At 44.2% G+C, this 27828-nt stretch overlaps 1 protein-coding gene across 1 annotated transcript; it reads left to right on the plus strand.

The window, feature by feature from the left end:
- The first annotated feature begins 201 nt into the window (after window positions 1–201).
- Window positions 202–27828, plus strand: LOC132535811 (arylsulfatase L-like). The gene is made up of 10 exons (XM_060183113.1): window positions 202–233; window positions 608–772; window positions 2295–2416; window positions 9984–10106; window positions 11806–12229; window positions 14561–14697; window positions 18654–18788; window positions 20994–21156; window positions 25341–25462; window positions 27273–27828. Exons 1-10 carry the CDS (start codon window positions 220–222, stop codon window positions 27629–27631), a joined length of 1764 nt encoding a protein of 587 aa, XP_060039096.1. The 5' UTR covers window positions 202–219; the 3' UTR covers window positions 27632–27828.

Below are 27828 nucleotides of genomic sequence, written 5' to 3' on the forward strand. Positions count from 1 at the left end.
ATAATAATTTTCTTTCCTGAAAATAATAATTTTATTTTCTGCTAATAATAATCATTTTATTTCCTGCAAATAATAATAATAATAATAATTTTCTTTCATGAAAATAATAATAATTTTCTTTCCTGCAAATAACAATAATGATAATAATAATAGTAATAATTTTCTTTCCTGCAAATAATAATAATATTAATTTTCTCTCCTGCAGGGACCTAGACCATCATGCTTCAGTTCAGGTGAGTTGGATTTTGGGGACTTTTAATTCACTTTTAAAAATTGAATCATTTATCTGGAATTGATCGCCCTGGGGCCGTGGTCCTGCAACTGGGAATTAATTGATCCCATCTGATTGGTTGATTGCAATGCAACTGTTATGAGGCCTCGTCTATATTTTTATTTTTCATTTTATATATTATTATTAATATATATATTATTATTATTATTATTATTATTATTATTTTAATCCATCGCGATTTGCCTATTCTATGTCATTTCAATAGCTGGCAATAATTTGCATACACACACTTCCGGTCTGGCCATTATTATGCAAATACGACCCGTGCATATCATTAGCATGTGATTAATATTCATGCCGCTGCGTCTGATGCAGAATTCGGAGCATTTGGACCCTTGTCGTCGTTGTCGGCACCTGGATTCTGCCGGCGGAGGCGCAGCCCCGGGGGGCTTCCTGGAGGCGGCGGCCCAACTTTCTCATCCTCCTGGCTGACGACCTGGGCCTCGGGGACTTGGGCTGCTATGGGAACAGCACCCTCAGGTGGGGCCCCCACCCTGTGGCAGCACCCAGCCTGACGACTCTCGGTGCGCCGTTACTATTACTGCCGGCGCTATTGTTTCGAGGCTCTCTTCTCATTGACACATGAGGGGAGTCGAATTCCCGCCAAATCGAGACCCCCGCCCCGTCCTCACTTCACTCCAGCACCCTCGCCTCCCCCTTTTCCACCCAGAAGGCCAAGGTGCCACCTTTTTCAGGGCTGAGTAGTATTCCAGATGTTCTCCGCCATCCAGGCATCCAGGGAGGGCTGGGGGGGGGAGGAGAAGGGGGTTCATCTTCGATTCATCCATTGATTGATTTGTTTGATTTGATTGACTTGACTGATTGGATTGACTTGATTGATTGACTTGATTGATTGGATTGATTGGATTGATTTCATTGATTGGATTGATTTCATTGATTGGATTGATTTCATTGATTGGATTGATTTCATTGATTTCATTGATTTGATTGATTTCATTGATTTCATTGATTTGATTGATTTCATTGATTTGACTGATTTCATTGATTCGCTTTGATTTTTTTTTTGACACGATTGATGATTGATCTCCTTAGTTGTTTTTTTTTTTTTTTTAATGTTCTCAGTCTTCTTCCTTTGACTCGGTTGGGTTTTGATTCTATCGATTTTCAATTCTATTGGTTTTTTTTTTTTTTTCCTGATCTTGTTCATTGTCAATGTGATAGATTTCAATTTTTATTTTTTTTTTTTTGTTGTTGTTGTTGTGATTGATCTTTGATTCTATGGGTTTTCAGTTTGGTTGATTTTCAATCTGATTTTTCATTTCGTTCCGATCGTGTTGATTCTCACTTTTCTCGATTCATGTTTTTATTGAGTTTTCAGTGGATCGATTTTTCAATCTTAATTGATTTTTTTTTTTAATTTCATCTCGGTTGTATTCATTTTAACTTTTATCGATTCTTATTTTTTTATAGAGTGTTAAATGGATCGCTTTTCCATTGGATCGATTTCCCATTTTGTCGATGCTCGATTTGATGGACGTTATTGAATTTCCATCTCACTGATTTTCAATGATCGATTTTTGATTTTTTTTTTAAATCCCTGTTGACTTTCAGTTGTATGAATTCCAATGTTATTGATTCACCACCCCACCCCCCGATGTTATTGATGCTCCATCTGATCGATGTTCCTTCTGTGGCTTTGCAATTTCACGGATGTTTAATGTCGCTGATTGCTCCTTGAGTACCCTTCACCAAGATCAATCGAGACATGGATGGATGGATGGATGGATGGATGGATGGATGGATGGATGGATGGAAGGAAGGAACCATTCCATCATCGCCTTTCCCTCCAAGACTGATTCCCCGCCCCCCTTCCGCTCCCATCCCCCCCCAAATACAGCGGGACACCTTTTTCAGGGCTGCATAGTACTCCCTCCGCTCATGGATTTCAACCTTTTCCCACCCGGGCTGAGACTGGGGGCTGCCGGGAGGGGTGGGGGGCCCATGGGTGCCTCTGACCGGTCCCCACCCTGACCCCCCCCAGGACCCCCAACATCGACCGCCTGGCCCAGGAAGGTGTGAAGCTCACCCAGCACCTGGCGGCCGCCTCTGTCTGCACCCCGAGCCGGGCCGCCCTGCTGACGGGCAGGTACCCGATCCGCTCAGGTGAGGCCGGGCAGGTAGGTGCCCACGGTGGAGACCCCGCAGCACCTGGGGAAGCTCGGTGGGGGGGGAGATACAATCAATGTGATAAATTATGATGGGTTCCATAAATCATACTATAAATTATATCACATAATGTACATTATAATGTGATATAACAATATGTGAATCACCATATAATAGTCACATCTATAATATATTAGATCATACTATAATCGAAATTACAATATCACATAATATAAATTATGATGGGTTCCATAAATCATACTATAAATTATATCACATAATGTACATTATAATGTGATATGACAATATGTGAATCATCATATAATAGTCACATCTATAATATATTAGATCATACTATAATCGAAATGACAATATCCCATAATATAAATTATAATGTGATATAACAATATGTGAATCATCATATAATAGTCACATCTATAATATATTAGATCATACTATAATCGAAATTACAATATCCCATAATATAAATTATGATGGGTTCCATAAATCATACTATAAATTATATCACATAATGTAAATTATAATGTGATATGACAATATGTGAATCATCATATAATAGTCACATCTATAATATGTTAGATCATACTATAATAGAAATTACAATATCCCATAATATAAATTATAATGTGATATAACAATATGTGAATCATCATATAATAGTCACACCTATAATATATTAGATCATACTATAATAGAAATTACAATATCACATAATATAAATTATGATGGGTTCTATAAATCATACTATAAATTATATCACATAATGTAAATTATAATGTGATATAACAATATGTGAATCATCATATAATAGTCACATCTATAATATATTAGATCATACTATAATCGAAATTACAATATCCCATAATATAAATTATGATGGGTTCCATAAATCATACTATAAATTATATCACATAATGTACATTATAATGTGATATGACAATATGTGAATCATCATATAATAGTCACATCTATAATATGTTAGATCATACTATAATCGAAATGACAATATCCCATAATATAAATTATAATGTGATATAACAATATGTGAATCATCATATAATAGTAACACCTATAATATATTAGATCATACTATAATAGAAATTACAATATCACATAATATAAATTATGATGGGTTCTATAAATCATACTATAAATTATATCACATAATATCAATTATAATGTGATATGACAATATGTGAATCATCATATAATAGTCACACCTATAATATATTAGATCATACTATAATATAAATTACAATATCACATAATATAAATTATGATGGGTTCTATAAATCATACTATAAATTATATCACATAATGTAAATTATAATGTGATATGACAATATGTGAATCATCATATAATAGTCACATCTATAATATATTAGATCATACTATAATCGAAATGACAATATCCCATAATATAAATTATAATGTGATATAACAATATGTGAATCATCATATAATAGTCACACCTATAATATATTAGATCATACTATAATCGAAATTACAATATCACATAATATAAATTATGATGGGTTCCATAAATCATACTATAAATTATATCACATAATGTAAATTATAATGTGATATAACAATATGTGAATCATCATATAATAGTCACATCTATAATATGTTAGATCATACTATAATAGAAATTACAATATCCCATAATATAAATTATAATGTGATATAACAATATGTGAATCATCATATAATAGTCACACCTATAATATATTAGATCATACTATAATATAAATTACAATATCACATAATATAAATTATGATGGGTTCTATAAATCATACTATAAATTATATCACATAATGTAAATTATAATGTGATATAACAATATGTGAATCATCATATAATAGTAACATCTATAATATATTAGATCATACTATAATAGAAATTACAATATCACATAATATAAATTATAATGTGATATAAAAATATGTGAATCACCATATAATAGTCACATCTATAATATATTAGATCATACTATAATAGAAATTACAATATCCCATAATATAAATTATGATGGGTTCCATAAATCATACTATAAATTATATCACATAATGTAAATTATAATGTGATATAACAATATGTGAATCATCATATAATAGTCACATCTATAATATATTAGATCATACTATAATCGAAATTACAAATCACATAATATAAATTATGATGTGTTATATAAATCATACTATAAATTATATCACATAATGTAAATTATAATATGTTATATAAATCATGCTATAAAGTATACTATCACATAATATAAGTTATAATGTGATATAACAATATGTGAATCATAATATAATAGTAACATCTATAATATATTAGATAGATCATACTATAATATAAATTACAATATCACATAATATAAATTATGATGTGTTATATGAATCATACTATAAATTATATCACATAATATAAATTACAATATGTTATATAAATCATACTATAAAATAAAGTATACTATCACATAACAATATGTTAGATCATACTCTAATATAAATTACAATATCACATAATATAAATTATGATGTGTTATATAAATCATACTATAAACTATATCACATAATGTAAATTATTATACGTTATATTATATAAATCATACTATAAAGTATACTATCACATAATATAAATTATATTGTGATATAACAATATGTGAATCATAATATAATAGTAACATCTATAATATATTAGATCATACTATAATCAAAATTACAATATCACATAATATAAATTATGATGTGTTCTATAAATCATACTATAAATTATATCACATAATGTGAATTATAATATGTTATATAAATCATACTGTAAAGTATACTATCACATAATATAAATTATAATGTGATATGACAATATGTCAATCATAATATAATAGTAACATCTATAATATGTTAGATCATACTATAATATAAATTACAATATCACATAATATAAATTATGATGTGTTCTATAAATCATACTATAAATTATATCACATAATGTAAATTATAATATGTTATATAAATCATGCTATAAAATAAAGTATACTATCACATAATATAAATTATAATGTGATATAACAATGTGAATCATAATGTAATAGTAACATCTATAATATATTAGATCATACTATAATATAAATTACAATATCACATAATATAAATTATGATGTGTTCTATAAATCATACTATAAATTATATCACATAATATCAATTATAATATGTTATATATATCATGCTATAAAATAAAGTATACTATCACATAATATAAATTATAATGTGATATGACAATATGTGAATCATCATATAATAGTCACATCTATAATATATTAGATCATACTATAATAGAAATTACAATATCACATAATATAAATTATGATGGGTTCTATAAATCATACTATAAACTATATCACATAATGTAAATTATAATATGTTATATAAATCATACTGTAAAGTATACTATCACATAATATAAATTATAATGTGATATGACAATATGTGAATCATAATATAATAGTAACATCTATAATATATTAGATCATACTATAATCGAAATTACAATATCACATAATATAAATTATGATGTGTTCTATAAATCATACTATAAATTATATCACATAATGTAAATTATAATATGTTATATAAATCATGCTATAAAATAAAGTATACTATCACATAATATAAATTATAATGTGATATAGCAATATGTGAATCATAATATAATAGTAACATCTATAATAAATTCGATTGGTCATACTATAATCGAAATTACAATATCACATAATATAAATTATGATGTGTTATATAAATCATACTATAAATTATATCACATAATGTAAATTATAATGTTATATAAATCATACTGTAAAGTATACTATCACATAATATAAATTATAATGTGATATGACAATATGTGAATCATAATATAATAGTAACATCTATAATATATTAGATCATACTATAATCGAAATTACAATATCACATAATATAAATTATAATGTGTTATATAAATCATGCTATAAAATAAATTATAATATCACGTAATAATAAATTATAATGTGATATGACAATATGTGAATCATAGCTAATATAATAATAGTAACATCTATAATATGTTATATTAGATCATACTAGAATAGAAATTACAATATCACATAATATAAATTATGATGTGTTATATAAATCATACTATAAATTATATCACATAATGTAAATTATAAGATGTTATATAAATCATACTATAAAATGAAGTATACTACCACATAATAAGAAATTATAATGTGATATAGCAATATGTGAATCATAATATAATAGTAACATCTATGATATGTTAGATCATACTATAATATAAATTACAATATCACATAATATAAATTATGATGTGTTATATAAATCATGCTATAAAATAAATTATAATATCACATAATAATAAATTATAATGTGATATGACAATATGTGAATCATAGCTAATATAATAATAGTATAATATAATAGTATATATAATAGTATAATATGTTATATTAGATAGATCATACTATAATATAAATTACAATATCACATAATATAAATTATGTGTTATATAAATCATGCTATAAATTATAATATTACATAATATAAATTATAATGTGATATAACAATATGTCAGTCATAGCTAATATAATAACATCTATGTTATATTAGACATATCATACTATAATATAAATTACAGTATCACATAATATAAATTATAATGTAATATGTTATATTATATAAATCATACTATCACATATGTGAATTAACAATATGTGACTCATAGCTAATGTAATATAATAATAGTAACAGCTATAATATGTTATATTAGATAAATCATACTATAAGTTGTAATATCACCTAATATAAATTATAATGCGATATAACAATATGTGAATCATAGCTAATGTAATATAATAATGGTAACAGCTATAATATGTTATATTAGATATATCATACTATAATATAAATTATAATATCACATAATATAAATTAGAATATATGTTATATTAGATAAATCATACTATAAGTTATAATATCATATAATATAAATTATAATGTGATCTAACAATAGGTGACTCATAGCTAATATAATATAATAGTAACAGCTATAATATGTTATATTAGGTAGATCATACTATAATCGAAATTACAGTATCACATAAATTATTATATATTAATCATACTATAAGTTATAATACCACATAATATAAATTATAATGTGACCTAACAATAGGTGAATCATAGCTAATATAATATAATAGTAACAGCTATATGTTATATTAGATCATACTATAATAGAAATTACAATATCACATAAATTATGATATATTAATCATACTATACTATAAGTTATAATACCACATAATATAAATTATAATGTGATCTAACAATAGGTGACTCATAGCTAATATAATATAATAGTAACAGCTATAATATGTTATATTAGGTAGATCATACTATACTAGAAATTACAATATCACATAAATTATGATATATTAATCATACTATACTATAAGTTATAATACCACACAATATAAATTATAATGTGATCTAACAATAGGTGACTCATAGCTAATATAATAATCATAACATCTATATGTTATAGAAAGCACACTATAATGTAAATTATAACAATATAAATCATAATATAATAGGTCATATAAATCATATAAGTTATCATATAAATTATAACATATATGAATCATAGTATAATGTAAATTATAACATCCTATGAATTATAACATATAAATCATAGCTAATATAATGCATCAAACTATGAAATAAATCAGAGTACAGTAAGTATGATAGATAGCAGGATATACTCTCACATATCAATAGAATAGAATATAATTGTATAATATAATACAATATTGTGGTGCATGAGGTCATCTAAAATAAATAATAGACCAGGATATAATTTCATTTAACACGATGTAATATATGTGGATGGATGGATGGATGGATGATGGATGGATGGATGGGTGATGGATGGATGGACTGATGGATGAATTGATGGGTGTGGATGGATGGATGGATGGATGGATGAATTGATGGGTGGATGGATGATGGATGGATGGAGGATGGATGGATGGATGATGGATGGATGGATGGACAATGGGTGGATGGATGATTGGATGGATGATGGATAAATTGATGGGTGGATGGATGGATGGATGATGGATGGATGGATGAATTGATGGGTGGATGGATGGATGGATGATGGATGGATGATTGATGATGATGGATGGATGATGGATGGATGGATGATGGATGGACGATGAATGGATGAATGAATGGATGATGGATAAAATGATGGCTGTGGATGGATTGATGGATGATGGATGGATGGATGAATTGATGGGTGGATGTATGGATGGATGTATGATGGATGGATGGATGATGGATGGATGGATGATGGATGATGGATGGATGGATGATGGATGGATGAATGGATGGATGATGGATAAATTGATGGGTGTGGATGGATTGATGGATGGATGGATGATGGATGGATGATTGATGATGATGGATAGATGGATGGATGATGGATGGATGGATGATGGATGGATGTTTGGATGGACGATGGATGAATGGATGTTGGATAAATTGATGGGTGTGGATGGATTGATGGATGGATGGATGATGGATGGATGGATGATGATGAATGGATGATGGATGGATGGATGATGGATGGATGGATGATGATGAATGGATGATGGATGGATGGATGGAGGATGGATGATGGATGGATGGAGGATGGATGGATGATGGATGGATGGATGGATGGATGGAGGATGGAGATGGATGGATGGATGATGGATGGATGTTTGGATGGATGATGGATGGATGGATGATGGATAAATTGATGGGTGTGGATGGATTGATGGATGATGGATGGATGATGGATGGATGGATGATGGATGGATGATGGATGGATGGATGGATGGAGGATGGATGGAGGATGGATGGATGGAGGATGGATGGAGGATGGATGGATGGAGGATGGATGGAGGATGGATGGATGGAGGATGGATGGATGGATGATGGATGGATGGATGATGATGGATGGATGATGGATGGATGGAGGATGGATGGATGGAGGATGGATGGATGGATGATGGATGGATGGATGATGGATGGATGAATGGATGAATGATGGATAAATTGATGGGTGTGGATGGATTGATGGATGATGGATGGATGGATGATGGATGGATGATTGATGATGATGGATAGATGGATGGATGATGGATGGATGGATGATGGATGGATGTTTGGATGGACGATGGATGAATGGATGTTGGATAAATTGATGGGTGTGGATGGATTGTTGGATGGATGGATGGATGATGGATGGATGGATGATGGATGGATGGATGGATGATGATGGATGGATGATGGATGGATGGATGATGATGGATGGATGATGGATGGAGGATGGATGGATGGATGGATGGAGGATGGATGGAGGATGGAGGATGGATGGATGGAGGATGGGCGGATGGATGGATGGCTGTGCTCCCTGCACCCACAGGCATGGTGTCCAGCGAGGGCCAGCGGGTGCTGCAGTGGGCGGCCGCGTCGGGGGGGCTGCCCCCCCAGGAGGTCACCTTCGCCAGGATCCTGCAGGATGCCGGCTACCTCACCGCGCTGGTCGGTACGTCTGCCCTCACCCCTCCTCCCTCCATCACCTCCCCTCCCTCCATCTCTTCCTCCTCACATGCTCACATGGTGACTAATCTCATCCAATCAAGACAACCTACTGCAACCACCCATCCAGCCATCACCTGATCTAAACCATCCGTCTATCCCTCCATCATCTAATCCAACCCACTCCATCCGTCTGTCCATCCATCCATCCCCAACCCACTCCATCCATCCATCCATCCATCCACCATCTAATCTCATCCACCCATCCGTCTGTCCATCCATCATCTAATCTAACTCATCCATCCACCATCGATTCTCATCCATCCATCCATCCATCCATCCATCCATCCATCCCCCTGTCCATCCACCATCTAACCTCATCCATCCAACTGTCCAGCCATCCATCTGTCCAGCCATCATCTAGCTTCATCTGTCCATCCATCCATCCATCTACCATTTATTCTCATCCATCCATCCATCTATCTGTCCATCCATCCATCCTTCCATCCATCCATCCATCCATCCACCCACCATCTAATCCCATCCATCCATCCACCATCTATTCTCATTCATTCATCCATTCATCTGTCCGTCCATCCATCTATCCATCCATCCATTTATCATCTATTCTCATCCAGCCATCTGTCTATCCACCCATCCATACATCCATCCGTCCATCCACAATCTAACCTCATCCATCCACTATCTATTCTTATCCATCCATCCACTCATCCATCCATCCACCATCTAATCTCCATCTATCCACCATCTAATCCCACCCATCCATCCACTCATCCATCCACCAATCCATCCATCCATCTACCATCTAATCTCATCCATCCATCATCTATCCATCCATCCACCCACCCACCCACCTGTCCATCCATCCATCCATCCATCCATCTATCCATCCACAATCTAATCTCATCCATCCATCTATCCATCTATCTGTCCATTCACCATCTAATCTCATCCATCCATCCATCCACCATCTAATCTCATCTATCTATCATCTACCCATCCATCCATCCACTCATCCACCCATCCATCCATCCACTCATCCACCCATCCATCCATCCACTCACCCATCCATCCATCCACTCATCCATCCATCCACCATCTAATCTCATCCACCATCATCTATCCATCCATCCACCCATCCACCCATCCATCCACTCATCCGTCCATCCACCATCTAATCTCATCCATCCATCATCTATCCATCCATCCATCCATCCACTCACCCATCCATCCATCCACTCATCCATCTATCCATCCATCCATTCATCCATCCACTCATCCGTCCATCCACCATCTAATCTCATTCATCCATCCATCCATCCATCCATCCACTCACCCATCCATCCATCCACTCATCCATCTATCCATCCATCCATTCATCCATCCACTCATCCGTCCATCCACCATCTAATCTCATTCATCCATCCACCCACCCATCCATCCATCCATCCACCCATCCATCCATCCATCCATCCATCCATCCATCCATCCAGTCATCCGTCCATCTACCATCTAATCTCATCCATCCATCCACCCATCCATCCATCATCTGATCTAACGCCCTCTCTCCCTCCCTCCTTCTATCCCTCTCTCCCTCTCTCCCTCTCTGTCTCCCCACCCGTCCTCCCCTCCATCCTCCCGCCCGTCCGTCCGTCCACCCGTCCGTCCGCCCGTCCCTCCCGCAGGCAAGTGGCACCTGGGCCTGAGCTGCGCGTCCCTGGGCGACCACTGCCACCACCCCCTGAGCCACGGCTTCCAGCGCTTCGTGGGGACGCCCTTCAGCGCCATGGGCGAGTGCACCCAGTGGGTGCTGACCCAGAAGCTGGGCCGCCTGCGGGCCGGGCTGCACGTCCTGCTGCGCCCGCTGTGCCCGGCCGTCCTGGCGATGGCCGCCGGACACCTGCTCCGTCCGACCCGGCTGCCCCGGGCGCCCGTCCTCTGGGCCTCCCTGGCGGCCGTGCTGCTGTCCGCCGCGTCCGTCCTGCTGGGCCCGCTGGTGGCCCGGGCCGACTGCTTCCTCATGAGGAACCACAGCGTCACCCAGCAGCCCCTCAGGGCCCCCGGGGTGGCCACCCTCATGCTGCGCGAGGCGGCCCACTTCCTGCACAGGTGAGGCGGGGAGAGGGGGCCAGGGAGATGAAAGAAAGTGACATGGAATAGAATGGAATGGGATAGGATAGGGTAGGATAGGATAGGATCGGATCGAATCGAATCAAATCGAATCGAATCGAATAGAATAGAATATGATAGAATAGAATATGATAGAATAGAATAGAATAGAATATGATAGAATAGAATAGAATAGAATATGATAGAATAGAATATGATAGAATAGAATGAACAGAATAGAATAGAATGAATAGAAAAGAATATGATACAATAGAATAGAATAGAATAGAATAGAATGAATAGAATATGATAGAATAGAATAGAAGAATAGGACTGGATAGAATAGAACAGAACCGAATAGAAATAAAATAGAAACATACAATAGAATAGAATATGCTAAAATGGAATAGAATGGGATAGGATGAGAATGGAAAGAATAGAATAGAATAGAATAGAATAGAATAGAATAGAATAGAATAGGCTGAAATAGAATGGGATAGGATAGGATAGAATATGATGAATAGAATAGAATAGAAAGAGTAGAATAAAATCTATATGATAGAAAGAAATAGAAGAATAGAATAGACCAGAGTAAATAGAATAGAATAGAATATGATGGAATGAATAGAATAGAATCTATATGATAGAAAGAAATAGAAGAACAGACTAGAATAGACTAGAATAAATAGAATAGAATAGAATGAATAGAATATGATCGAATAGAATAGAAGAATAGGACAGGATAGAACAGAACAGAATAGAAATAAAATAGAAACATACAATAGAATAGAATATGCTAGAATGGAATAGAATGGGATAGGATGGGATGAGATAGGATAGAATGGAAAGAATAGAATAGAATAGATATGATATGATAGAAAGAAATAGAAAAATAGAATAGAATAGGATAGGATAGAAAAGAAATAGAATGGAAGGGAATAGACTAGAACAGAGCAGAATAGAATAGAATTATAATCTGATAGAATAGAATATGCTAGGATAGAATAGAATGAATAGAATAGAATAGATAGAATAAAAGGGATAGAATAGGATAGAATAGAATAGAATAAGCTGGAATAGAATAGGATAGAATAGAATAGAACAGAACAGAACAGAATAGAATAGAATATGCTGGAATAGAATAGATTAGAATAGCATAGTGTAGAACAGCATTAGAAGAATAGAAAGGATAGGAAAAGATAGGGAAGGAAAGGAAAGGAAAGATTAGAATAGAATAGAATAGAATAGGATATGATGGAATAGAATAGAGTAGAATGAACAGGATAGAATAGAAATAATAGAATAGAAAGAACAGGATAGAATAGAAATAATTGGAATGGAATAGAATAGAATAGAATAGAATAGAATAGAATAGAATATGATGGAATAGAATAGAATAGAGTAGAATGAACAGGATAGAATAGAAATAATAGAATAGAAAGAACAGGATAGAATAGAAATAATTGGAATGGAATGGAATGGAATGGAATGGAATGGACCAGAATAAAATAGGATAGAATAGAATAGAATAGAATAGAATAGAATATGATGGAATGAAAGAATAGAATAGAATAGAATAGAATAGAATGACTATCATAGGATAGGATAGGATAGAGCATGCTAGAATAGAATCTGCTAAATCAAATGGAATCGAATAGAATGGGTAGGAAAGCTCACTGCCCCTGGGCTGGTTCTCCCTCCTAGAATAGGATGGGATAGAATAAAATAGAAATAATAGAATATAGTAGAATGGAATAGAAATAGAATAGTCCATGATGATAGAATAGAGATAGAAATAATAGACTCGAATTAGAATAGAATAAAATAGAAAGATTGAAATAGAATATAGTAGAATAGGATAGAAATAGAATATATCATGATAACAGAATAGAATAAAAATTAGAATAGAATAGAATATGATAGAATGGAATGGAATAAAATGAATAGAATAGAATATGCTAGAATGCAATAGAAGGAATAGAATAGAATAGAATAAAAGAGAATATGAATAGAATAGAATAGAATAGAATAGAATAGAATAGAATAGAATAGAATAGAATCTGCTAGAATGGACTAGAATCAGGTGAACAGTCTAGAATAGGATAGAAGGGGCCAGGTGGGGGCTCACCTGGCTGAGGGCACCTGTTCCCAGGCACAAGGACCCGGGTTCGAGCCCCTGGTCCCCAGCTGCAGGGGGGAAGCTTCACGAGCGGTGGAGCAGCAATGCAGGGGTCTCTCTCTCTCTATCTCCGCGGGTACTGTGGCTGAGCCCCAAGCACCTGCCTGTCTGTGTGCCCGCACCTGTGTGCCTGTCTGTCCGTCCGTCCGCAGCGCCCGCAGGAGCCCGTTCCTGCTGGTGGTGTCGTTCCTGCACGTGCACACGCCGCTGGTCACGGGGCCGCGCTTCCTGGGCTCCAGCCCCCACGGCATCTACGGGGACAACGTGCAGGAGCTCGACTGGATGGTGGGTAGGTGCCCGGGGGCGGGGGGGGCAGGTGGGAACAGGTGGGAACAGGTGGGGGCAGGTAAACTCAGGTGAGAGCTGGTGGGGACAGGTGGGAGCAGGTGAACTCAGGTGAGAGCTGGTGGGGACAGGTAAACTCAGGTGAGAGCAGGTGGGGACAGGTGGGAGCAGGTAAACTCAGGTGAGAGCTGGTGGGGACAGGTAAACTCAGGTGAGAGCTGGTGGGGACAGGTGGGAGCAGGTAAACTCAGGTGAGAGCTGGTGGGGACAGGTAAACTCAGGTGAGAGCAGGTGGGGACAGGTGGGAGCAGGTAAACTCAGGTGAGAGCAGGTGGGGACAGGTAAACTCAGGTGAGAGCAGGTGGGGGCAGGTGGAGACAGGTAAACTCAGGTGAGAGCAGGTGGGGGCAGGTGGGGACAGGTAAACTCAGGTGAGAGCAGGTGGGAGCAGGTAAACTCAGGTGGGGGCAGGTGGGGACAGGTGAACTCAGGTGAGAGCAGGTGGGAGCAGGTAAACTCAGGTGAGAGCAGGTGGGGACAGGTGAACTCAGGTGAGAGCAGGTGGGGACAGGTGAACTCAGGTGAGAGCAGGTGGGGGCAGGTAAACTCAGGTGAGAGCAGGTGGGGACAGGTGGGAGCAGGTAAACTCAGGTGAGAGCAGGTGGGGGCAGGTAAACTCAGGTGAGAGCAGGTGGGGACAGGTGGGAGCAGGTAAACTCAGGTGAGAGCAGGTGGGGGCAGGTAAACTCAGGTGAGAGCAGGTGGGGACAGGTAAACTCAGGTGAGAGCAGGTGGGGACAGGTGGGAGCAGGCAAACTCAGGTGAGAGCAGGTGGGGGCAGGTAAACTCAGGTGAGAGCAGGTGGGGACAGGTGGGAGCAGGTAAACTCAGGTGAGAGCAGGTGGGAGCAGGTAAACTCAGGTGAGAGCAGGTGGGGACAGGTAAACTCAGGTGAGAGCAGGTGGGGGCAGGTAAACTCAGGTGAGAGCAGGTGGGGACAGGTAAACTCAGGTGAGAGCAGGTGGGGACAGGTGAACTCAGGTGAGAGCAGGTGGGGGCAGGTAAACTCAGGTGAGAGCAGGTGGGGACAGGTGGGAGCAGGTAAACTCAGGTGAGAGCAGGTGGGGGCAGGTAAACTCAGGTGAGAGCAGGTGGGGACAGGTGAACTCAGGTGAGAGCAGGTGGGAGCAGGTAAACTCAGGTGAGAGCAGGTGGGGACAGGTAAACTCAGGTGAGAGCAGGTGGGGACAGGTGAACTCAGGTGAGAGCAGGTGGGGGCAGGTAAACTCAGGTGAGAGCAGGTGGGGACAGGTAAACTCAGGTGAGAGCAGGTGGGGACAGGTGGGAGCAAGTAAACTCAGGTGAGAGCAGGTGGGGGCAGGTGGGGACAGGTAAACTTAGGTGAGAGCAGGTGGGGACAGGTAAACTCAGGTGAGAGCAGGTGGGGACAGGTAAACTCAGGTGAGAGCAGGTGGGGACAGGTGAACTCAGGTGAGAGCAGGTGGGGGCAGGTAAACTCAGGTGAGAGCAGGTGGGGACAGGTAAACTCAGGTGAGAGCAGGTGGGGACAGGTGGGAGCAGGTAAACTCAGGTGAGAGCAGGTGGGGGCAGGTGGGGACAGGTAAACTTAGGTGAGAGCAGGTGGGGACAGGTAAACTCAGGTGAGAGCAGGTGGGGACAGGTAAACTCAGGTGAGAGCAGGTGGGGACAGGTAAACTCAGGTGAGAGCAGGTGGGGGCAGGTAAACTCAGGTGAGAGCAGGTGGGGACAGGTAAACTCAGGTGAGAGCAGGTGGGGACAGGTAAACTCAGGTGAGAGCAGGTGGGGACAGGTGGGAGCAGGTAAACTCAGGTGAGAACAGGTGGGGACAGGTAAACTCAGGTGAGAGCAGGTGGGAGCAGGTAAACTCAGGTGACATCAGGTGGGGACAGGTAAACTCAGGTGAGAGCAGGTGGGAGCAGGTAAACTCAGGTGAGAGCAGGTGGGGGCAGGTAAACTCAGGTGAGAGCAGGTGGGGACAGGTAAACTCAGGTGAGAGCAGGTGGGGACAGGTGAACTCAGGTGAGAGCAGGTGGGGGCAGGTAAACTCAGGTGAGAGCAGGTGGGGACAGGTAAACTCAGGTGAGAGCAGGTGGGGACAGGTGGGAGCAGGTAAACTCAGGTGAGAGCAGGTGGGGGCAGGTAAACTCAGGTGAGAGCAGGTGGGGACAGGTGGGAGCAGGTAAACTCAGGTGAGAGCAGGTGGGAGCAGATAAACTCAGGTGAGAGCAGGTGGGGACAGGTAAACTCAGGTGAGAGCAGGTGGGGACAGGTGAACTCAGGTGAGAGCAGGTGGGGGCAGGTAAACTCAGGTGAGAGCAGGTGGGGACAGGTAAACTCAGGTGAGAGCAGGTGGGGACAGGTGGGAGCAGGTAAACTCAGGTGAGAGCAGGTGGGGGCAGGTGGGGACAAGTAAACTTAGGTGAGAGCAGGTGGGGACAGGTAAACTCAGGTGAGAGCAGGTGGGGACAGGTGGGGACAGGTAAACTTAGGTGAGAGCAGGTGGGGACAGGTAAACTCAGGTGAGAGCATGTGGGGACAGGTAAACTCAGGTGAGAGCAGGTGGGGACAGGTGGGAGCAGGTAAACTCAGGTGAGAGCAGGTGGGGGCAGGTAAACTCAGGTGAGAGCAGGTGGGGGCAGGTAAACTCAGGTGAGAGCAGGTGGGGACAGGTGGGAGCAGGTAAACTCAGGTGAGAGCAGGTGGGGACAGGTGGGAGCAGGTAAACTCAGGTGAGAGCAGGTGGGGACAGGTAAACTCAGGTGAGAGCAGGTGGGGACAGGTGGGAGCAGGTAAACTCAGGTGAGAGCAGGTGGGGGCAGGTAAACTCAGGTGAGAGCAGGTGGGGGCAGGTAAACTCAGGTGAGAGCAGGTGGGGACAGGTGGGAGCAGGTAAACTCAGGTGAGAGCAGGTGGGGGCAGGTAAACTCAGGTGAGAGCAGGTGGGGACAGGTGGGAGCAGGTAAACTCAGGTGAGAGCAGGTGGGGGCAGGTAAACTCAGGTGAGAGCAGGTGGGGACAGGTGGGAGCAGGTAAACTCAGGTGAGAGCAGGTGGGGGCAGGTAAACTCAGGTGAGAGCAGGTGGGGACAGGTGGGAGCAGGTAAACTCAGGTGAGAGCAGGTGGGGACAGGTAAACTCAGGTGAGAGCAGGTGGGGACAGGTGAACTCAGGTGAGAGCAGGTGGGGGCAGGTAAACTCAGGTGAGAGCAGGTGGGGACAGGTGGGAGCAGGTAAACTCAGGTGAGAGCAGGTGGGGGCAGGTAAACTCAGGTGAGAGCAGGTGGGGACAGGTAAACTCAGGTGAGAGCAGGTGGGGACAGGTAAACTCAGGTGAGAGCAGGTGGGGACAGGTGGGAGCAGGTAAACTCAGGTGAGAGCAGGTGGGGGCAGGTAAACTCAGGTGAGAGCAGGTGGGGACAGGTGGGAACAGGTAAACTCAGGTGAGAGCAGGTGTGGGCAAGTGGGGATAGGTGGGAACAGGTAAACTCAGGTGAGAGCAGGTGGGAGCAGGTGGGGACAGGTGGGAGCAGGTAAACTCAGGTGAGAGCAGGTGGGAGCAGGTGGGGACAGGTGGGGGTAGGTAGACTCAGGTGAGAGCAGGTAGGGCTTGTAGGAGCAGGTGAGAGCAGGTGGGAGCAGGTGAGGGCTGTTTGATTCAGGTGGGAGCAGGTGGGGCACGTAGGAGCAGGTGAGGGCAGTTTGGATCAGGTGAGAGCAGGTGAGGGCAGGTGGGGGCAGGTAAACTCAGGTGAGAGCAGGTGAAGGCAGGTGGGAGCAGGTGAGAGCAGGTGTATTATTATCTAAACATTCACCCGCACATTAAAATCTGAATCTTCATGTACTGCGTGTGCCAGGCCGGCCCCAGGTGCAGGCTGGGCCGCTGCACCTGCTCAGGTGTGTCTGTCTGGCCGGCCGGCAGGTGAGGTCCTCGGGATGCTGGAGGCCGAGGGGCTGCGGGAGGACACGCTGGTCTACTTCACCTCTGACCACGGCGGCTCCCTGGAGGCCCAGGTGGACGGCCAGCAGTATGGAGGCTGGAACGGAGGCTACAGAGGTGAGAGGGGCCCACAGGTGAGGAGGTAACACAGGGGAGGAGGCCACACAGGTGAGGAGGTCACACAGGTGAGAGGCTCACAGGTGAGGAGGTCACACAGGTGAGGAGGCCACACAGGTGAGGAGGTTACACAGGTGAGGAGGTCACACAGGTGAGGAGGTCACACAGGTGAGAGGGCTCACAGGTGAGGAGGTCACACAGGTGAGGAGGTCACACAGGTGAGAGGGCTCACAGGTGAGGAGGTCACACAGGTGAGAGGGCTCACAGGTGAGGAGGTCACACAGGTGAGAGGCTCACAGGTGAGGAGGTCACACAGGTGAGAGGGCTCACAGGTGAGGAGGTCACACAGGTGAGAGGCTCACAGGTGAGGAGGTCACACAGGTGAGAGGGCTCACAGGTGAGGAGGTCACACAGGTGAGGAGGCCACACAGGTGAGGAGGTCACACAGGTGAGGAGGTCACACAGGTGAGGAGGTCACATAGGTGAGAGGGCCCACAGGTGAGGAGGTCACACAGGTGAGAAGGTACACAGGGGAGGAGGCCACACAGGTGAGAGGGCCCACAGGTGAGGAGGTCACACAGGGGAGGAGGCCACACAGGTGAGAAGGTCACACAGGTGAGAGGCTCACAGGTGAGTTCACACAGGTGAGAGGGCTCACAGGTGAGGAGGTCACACAGGTGAGAGGCTCACAGGTGAGGTCACACAGGTGAGGAGGCCACACAGGTGAGGAGGTTACACAGGTGAGGAGGTCACACAGGTGAGGAGGTCACACAGGTGAGAGGGCTCACAGGTGAGGAGGTCACACAGGTGAGAAGGTACACAGGGGAGGAGGCCACACAGGTGAGAGGGCCCACAGGTGAGGAGGTCACACAGGGGAGGAGGCCACACAGGTGAGAAGGTCACACAGGTGAGAGGCTCACAGGTGAGTTCACACAGGTGAGAGGGCTCACAGGTGAGGAGGTCACACAGGTGAGAGGCTCACAGGTGAGGTCACACAGGTGAGAGGGCTCACAGGTGAGGAGGTCACACAGGTAAGAGGCTCACAGGTGATGAGGTCACACAGGTGAGGAGGCCACACAGGTGAGGAGGTTACACAGGTGAGAGGGCCCACAGGTGAGGAGGTCACACAGGTGAGGAGGTCACACAGGGGAGGTGGCCACACAGGTGAGGTCACACAGGTGAGAGGGCTCACAGGTGAGGAGGTCACACAGGGGAAGAGAGCCCACAGGTGAGGAGGTCACACAGGTGAGAGGGCCTAGGTGAGGGCTCACCTGCACACACCTGCTCCGCCAGGTGTGACGCCCAGTGTGGGGCTGGGGGTCAAGAGAAATATAGATGATAGATGATAGATAGATAGATAGATAGATAGATGATAGGTAGATGAAAGATAGATAGATATAGGATAGATACATGATAGATTTATAGATAGATGATAGATTGATAGATGATAGATTGGTAGATAGATGATAGATATATAGAGGATAGATAGGTCGATAGATATAGTTAGTGGATAGGTAGATGATATATTTATAGATAGGTGGATATAAATATAGATATCTATATTTATAGATATTTATAGATAGGTGGATGATAGGTAGATGGCAAATATTGATAGAGGATAGATAGATAGATAGATATAGGATAGATGATAGATTTATAGATAGATGATAGAGGATATAGAGGATAGGATAGATGATAGATAGATAGATAGATAGATATAGGATAGATGATAGATTTATAGATTTATAGAGGATAGATAGATGATATAGAGGATAGACAGGTAGATAGATAGATAGATAGATAGGTAGATAGATAGATGATAGATAGATGATAGATAGACAGACAGACAGACAGACAGGTGATAGACAGATGATAGGTGATAGATGGATGGATAAGTGTCTGCTGAACAGCTCACCTGGCCAGCGCACCTGTTCCACCATGTGAACGAAGAGAGGAGAGAAGGGAGGAGAAAAAGGAAGAGAAAAACGATGAGAGGGAGGAGGGGGAGGACAGACGGAGATTTGGGGGCCGCCGACAGACATCTGAACCTCACCTCCTCCTCCTCCTCCTCCTCCTCCTTCCTCCTCTTCTTATTCCGTTCTCTTTCCTCTCCTCCTCCCCTTTTATCTTCCTCCTCCTCCTCGTCTCCTTTTGCTCCTTCTCCCTTTCCCCCCCTCTCCCGTCCGTCCGTCCGTCCGTCCGCAGGTGGCAAGGGGATGGGCGGCTGGGAAGGCGGGATCCGCGTCCCCGGGATCTTCCGCTGGCCGGGGCAGCTGGAGGCCGGGCGGGTCATCCACGAGCCCACCAGCCTCATGGACGTCTTCCCCACGCTCTGCTACCTGGCGGGGGCGGAGCCTCCCCGTGACAGGTAAGGACACACCTGAGCGGGTTCGGGCTCACCTGGGCGGGTGAAAACGCACCTGGGCAGGTGGAAAAACACACTCGGGCGGGTAAAAAAAAAACCAGGCTCGGACAGGTCAGGGCACACCTGGGAAGTTCAGGTCGCACCTGGACAGGGAAAAACACACCTGCGCAGGTAAAAAAAAACAAAAAAAAAACATCTGCACAGGTGGGGACACACGTGAGTCGGTAAGGGCACACCTGGACAGGTCAGGGTTCACCTGGGTAAGTCTGACACACCTGGGAAGTTCAGGTCGCACCTGGACAGGGGAAAAACACACACCTGCACAGGTAAAACCACACACCTGCACAGGTGAGGACACACGTGGGTAGGTAAGGTCACATCTGGATAGGTCAGGCCACACCTGGGAAGTTCAGGTCACCCCTGGACAGGGAAAAACACATCTGGAGAGGCAAGGACACACGTGGGTAGGTAAGGACATACCTGGACAAGTCAGGTCACCCCTGGACAGGGAAAAACACACCTGGACAGGTTAAAAACCACACCTGCACAGGTAAGGACACACGTGGGTAGGTAAGGACACACCTGGACAGAGTTCACCTGGGTAAGTCTGACACACCTGGGAAGTTCAGGTTGCACCTGGACAGGTAAAAACACACCTGCACAGGTAAAAAAAAAAAACACACACACCTGCATAGGTGAGGACACATGTGAGTAGGTAAGGACACACCTGGACAGGAAAAAACACCTGAGCAGGTAAAAAAATAACCTGCACAGGTAAGGACACACGTAGGTCAGTAAGGGCACACCTGGGCAGGTAAGAGTTCACCTGGGTAGTATGACACACCTGGGAAATTCAGGTCACCCCTGGACAGGTGAAAACACACCTGCACAGGTGAGGACACACGTGGGTAGAGAAGGACACACCTGAGCAGTTCAGGGTTCACCTGGGTAAGTCTGACACACCCGGGCAGTTCAGGCCGCACGTGGACAGGTAAAAACCCACCTGCACAGGTGAGGACACACGTGGGTAAGGTCACATCTGGACAGGTCAGGGCACCCCTGGACAGGAAAAAACACACCTGGACAGGTTAAAAAACGCACCTGGACAAGTAAGGACACACCTGCACAGGTAAAGACACACGTGGGTAGGTAAGGACACACCTGGACAGGTCAGAGTTCACCTGGGTAAGTCTGACACACCTGGGAAGTTCAGGTCACCCCTGGACAGGTTAAAAAAAAAACACACCTGCACAGGTGAGGACACGTGAGTAGGTAAGGACACACCTGGGCAGTTCAGGTCACCCTTGGGCAGGTAAAAACACACCTGCACAGGTGAGGACCCACGTGGGTAGGTGAGGACACACCTGGACAGGGAAAACACACCTGCACAGGTGAGGACACACGTAGGTAGGTAAGTGAACACCTGGGCAGGTAAGAGTTCACCTGGGTAGTATGACACACCTGGGAAATTCAGGTCACCCCTGGACAGGTAAAACACACCTGCACAGGTGAGGACACACGTGGGTAGAGAAGGACACACCTGGGCAGTTCAGGGTTCACCTGGGTAAGTCTGACACACCTGGGAAGTTCAGGTCGCACCTGGACACACGTGGGTAAGGTCACATCTGGACAGGTCAGGGCACACCTGGGAAGTTCAGGTCACCCCTGGACAGGTTAAAAAAAAACACACCTGCACAGGTGAGGACATGTGAGTAGGTAAGGACACACCTGGGCAGTTCAGGTCACTCCTGGACAGGAAAAACACACCTGCACAGGTGAGGACACACGTGGGTAGAGAAGGACACACCTGGGCAGTTCAGGGTTCACCTGGGTAAGTGTGACACACCCGGGCAGTTCAGGTCACACCTGGACAGGTAAAAACCCACCTGCACAGGTGAGGACACACGTGGGTAAGGTCACATCTGGACAGGTCAGGGCACCCCTGGACAGGAAAAAACACACCTGGACAGGTTGAAAAACGCACCTGGACAAGTAAGGACACACCTGCACAGGTAAGAACACACATAGGTCGGTAAGGGCACACCTGGACAGGTCAGAGTTCACCTGGGTAAGTCTGACACACCTGGGAAGTTCAGGTCACCCCTGGACAGGTTAAAAAAACCACACCTGCACAGGTGAGGACACGTGAGTAGGTAAGGACACACCTGGGCACTTCAGGTCACCCTTGGGCAGGTAAAAACACACCTGCACAGGTGAGGACCCACGTGGGTGGAGAAGGACACACCTGGGCAGTTCAGGTTTCACCTGGGTAAGTCTGACACACCCGGGCAGTTCAGGTCGCACCAGGACAGGTGAAAACACACCTGCACAGGTGAGGACACACGTGGGTAAGGTCACGTCAGGACAGGTCAGGGCACACCTGGGAAGTTCAGGTCACCCCTGGACAGGAAAAAACACACCTGCACAGGTAAGGACACACGTGGGTAGGTAAGGACACACCTGGACAGGTCAGAGTTCACCTGGGTAAGTCTGACACACCTGGGCAGTTCAGGTTGCACCTGCACAGGTAAAACACACCTGCACAGGTGAGGACACATGTGGGTAGAGAAGGACACACCTGGGCAGTTCAGGGTTCACCTGGGTAAGTCTGACACACCTGGGAAGTTCAGGTCGCACCTGGACACACGTGGGTAAGGTCACATCTGGACAGGTCAGGGCACACCTGGGAAGTTCAGGTCACCCCTGGACAGGTTAAAAAAAAACACACCTGCACAGGTGAGGACATGTGAGTAGGTAAGGACACACCTGGGCAGTTCAGGTCACTCCTGGACAGGAAAAACACACCTGCACAGGTGAGGACACACGTGGGTAGGTAAGGACACACCTGGACAGGTCAGAGTTCACCTGGGTAAGTCTGACACACCTGGGCAGTTCAGGTCGCACCTGCACAGGTAAAACACACCTGCACAGGTGAGGACACATCTGGGAAGTTCAAGTCACCCCGGGCAGGTAAAAACACACCTGCACAGGTGAGGACACACCTGAGCTGGGCAGCAGGCGGGAGCCCTGGGACAGGTGAGCCCAGTGGGTAGGGACCCAGCACCACCAACAGCCAGAGCTCAGCAGGGCTCTGGGGAAATAATAACAACAACAACAATAGTAGTAGTAATGCTAATAGTTAGTAATAACAGCAACAGTAATAATAGCCATAATAATAGTAGCAGTAGTAAAATAGTGATAGTAGCAATGGCAATAATAGCAATGATAGTAATAATAATAGTAGTAATAATAGTCGTCGTAATAATAATAGCAGTGGCAATACTAGTCACGATGATAGTGATGGTAATAATAGCAAGAGTAATGATAGCTGTCGTAGTAATAATAGCAGTAGCAATAATAGTCATGATGATGGTAACAGTAATAATAGCGATGGTAAAGTCATAATAGCGATGGTAATAATAGCGATGGTAATGATGGTTATAATGGCGGTAATAATAGCGATGGTAATAATAGTCAATGGCGATGGTAATAATAGTCATAATGGCGATGGTAATAATAGCGATGGTAATGATAGTCATAATGGCGGTAATAATAGCGATGGTCATAATAGCCATAATGGCGATGGTAATAATAGCGATGGTAATGATAGCGATGGTAATAATAGTCATAATGGCAATGGTAATAATAGCGATGGTAATGATAGTCATAATGGCGGTAATAATAGCGATGGTAATAGTCATAATAGTGATGGTAGTAATAGCGATGGTAATAATAGCGATGGTAATGATAGTCATAATGGCGGTAATAATAGCGATGGTAATAATAGCGATGGTAATACTCATAATAGTGATGGTAGTAATAGCGATGGTAATAATAGCGATGGTAATAATAGTCATCATAGCGATGGTAATAATAGTCATAATGGCGATGGTAATAATAGCGATGGTAATAATAGTCATCATGGCGATGGTAATAATAGCGATGGTAATGATAGTCATCATGGCGACGGTAATAATAGCGATGGTAATGATAGTCATCATGGCGATGGTAATAATAGTCATATGGTGACAGTAATGATGATAACAGCAGTGGCAACAATAGCGATGGCAGTAATAGTCACGATCATCATGGCAGGGCTCATCGCAATCGTGGTGCCGACAGCGATCGTCTTAACAATAGCGACGGTAATAATAACACCCCCCTCCCCTGCCCTCCCGTCCCCGCAGGGTGATTGACGGCCGGGACCTGATGCCCCTGCTGTCGGGGTCCCCGGGGCGGCCGCCCCACGAGTTCCTGTTCCATTACTGCGAGGACGTCCTGCACGCCGCCAGGTGGCACCCGGCCCGGGGTCAGTCTCCCTCCGCACCTTGCTCCGGGCTGCGTAATATTCCGCTTTCTTTTCGGGGCTGTATAATATTCCACTGTAGAATATCCTACTGGGCCACCCACCCCATCCGCCAGCCGGTCCCCACAGGGGAAGCACAGTTTTTCCCCCAGCCCCATCTTTTTCCGGGCTGTATAGCATTCCACCTCCCTCTCTCCATCAACCGGCCCGGCGGCGGCGGCGGAGGCGGGTGGTTTTTTTTTCCTTCTCTCCTTTTTCACGGCTGTATAGTACTCCGCGGCACCCCCGTCTCTCTGTCCTGCACCCACGGGTGCTGGGTGCTGTCCTTTTTTCCCCTTCTATCCTTTTTCACGGCTGTATAGTACTCCGCAGTATTTGCGTCTTTCAGTCCTGCACTCAAGGGTGCTGGGTGCTATTCCCCCCCCTTCTCTCCTTTTTCACGGCTGTATAGTACTCCGCGGTAGCCCCATCTTTCTGTCCTGCACCCAAGGGTGCTGGGTGCTATCCTTTCCCCCCTTCTATCCTTTTTCACAGCCGTATAGTACTCCACAGCAGTCCCATCTCTCTGTCCTGCACCCACGGGTGCTGGGTGCCATCCTTTCCCCCCTTCTCTCCTTTTTCACGGCTGTATAGTACTCCGCGGTATTCCCACCTTCCAGTCCCGCACCCACGGGTGCAGGATGCTATTTCCCCCCCTTCTCTCCTTTTTCACGGGTGTATAATACTCCGCGGTAGTCCCGACTCTCTGTCCTGCACCCACGGGTGCTGGGTGCCATCCTTTTCCCCCTTCTATCCTTTTCCACGCCTGTATAGTACTCCGCAGTAGTCCCATCTTTCTGTCCTGCACCCACGGGTGCTGGGTGCTGTCCTTTTCTCCCCCTTCATCCTTTTTCACGGCTGTATAGTACTCCGCAGTATTTGCGTCTTTCAGTCCTGCACCCAAGGGTGCTGGGTGCTATTTCCGCCCCTTCTCTCCTTTTTCGCGGCTGTATAGTACTCCGCGGCATCCCCGTCTCTCTGTCCTGCACCCACGGGTGCTGGGTGCTGTCCTTTTTTCCCCTTCTATCCTTTTTCACGGCTGTATAGTACTCCGCAGTATTTGCGTCTTTCAGTCCTGCACTCAAGGGTGCTGGGTGCTATTCCCCCCCCTTCTCTCCTTTTTCACGGCTGTATAGTACTCCGCGGTAGCCCCATCTTTCTGTCCTGCACCCAAGGGTGCTGGGTGCTATCCTTTTCCCCCTTCTCTCCTTTTTCACAGGCGTATAGTACTCCACAGCAGTCCCATCTCTCTGGCCTTCACCCAAGGGTGCTATTTCCCCCCTTCTCTCCTTTTTCACGGCTGTATAGTACTCCGCGGTAGCCCCATCTTTCTGTCCTGCACCCAGGGGTGCTGGGTGCTATCCTTTTCCCCCTTCTATCCTTTTTCACAGCCGTATAGTACTCCACAGCAGTCCCATCTCTCTGTCCTGCACCCAAGGGTGCTGGGTACTATCCTTTCCCCCTTCTCTCCTTTTTCACGGCTGTGTAGTACTCCGCGGTATTCCCGCCTTCCAGTCCCGCACCCACGGGTGCAGGATGCTGTTTCCTCCCCCCCTTCTCTCCTTTTTCACGGGTGTATAATACTCCGCGGTAGTCCCGTCTGTCTGTCCATCCTTTCCCCCCTTCTCTCCCTTTTCACGGCTGTATAGTACTCCGCGGCATCCCCATCTGTCTGTCCTGCACCCAGGGGCGCTGGGTGCTGGGTGCCCGGGGGGGGGGGGGGGGGTGTCTGCGGTGACGTCAGTGACCCCTCCCCCGCTCTCTGTCCCCGCAGGAGGCCCCGTATGGAAAGTCCACTACGTGACCCCCAACTTCCGGCCGGGCGCGGGCGCGTGCTACGGGCTTCCGGTCTGCCCCTGCTCGGGGCCCGGGGTGACCCCGCACGACCCTCCGCTGCTGTTCGACGTGTCCGGGGACCCCGGGGAGGCGCGGCCGCTGACGCCGCGCGCGGAGCCGCGTTTCTGGCGGGTGCTGGGCCGGGTGGCGCGGGCGGTGGCGCGGCACCGGGGGACCCTGCGCGCCGCCGCCCTGCAGCTCGACGCCCCCCGCAGCCTCTGGGACCCCCGGCTGCAGCCCTGCTGCGGCGGCTTCCCCTGCCGCTGCGACCGGGAGCCCTTCTTCGGGGCCGCGTAGTATTCCGGAGCCCTTCTTCGGGGCTGCCTAATATTCCCCGGTCGCTTTTTCGGGGCCGCGTCGTATTCCGGAGCCCTTTTTCGGGGCCGCGTCCTATTCCCCGGTCGCTTTTTCGGGGCCGCGTCCTATTCCGGAGCCCTTTTTCGGGGCCGCGTCCTATTCCCCGGTCGCTTTTTCGGGGCCGCGTCATATATATA

This window comes from Erinaceus europaeus, chromosome X (assembly GCF_950295315.1).
Source record: "Erinaceus europaeus chromosome X, mEriEur2.1, whole genome shotgun sequence".
Classification (NCBI taxonomy): domain Eukaryota; kingdom Metazoa; phylum Chordata; class Mammalia; order Eulipotyphla; family Erinaceidae; genus Erinaceus; species Erinaceus europaeus.

What these genes read in the sequence shown, in the direction of transcription:
- LOC132535811 (XM_060183113.1), top strand. An exon ending in CTGGAACGGAGGCTACAGAG is followed by an intron (nt 18,789 to 20,993) that starts GTGAGAGGGGCC and finishes GTCCGTCCGCAG; the next exon opens with GTGGCAAGGGGATGGGCGGC. An exon ending in CAGGTGGCACCCGGCCCGGG is followed by an intron (nt 25,463 to 27,272) that starts GTCAGTCTCCCT and finishes CTGTCCCCGCAG; the next exon opens with GAGGCCCCGTATGGAAAGTC.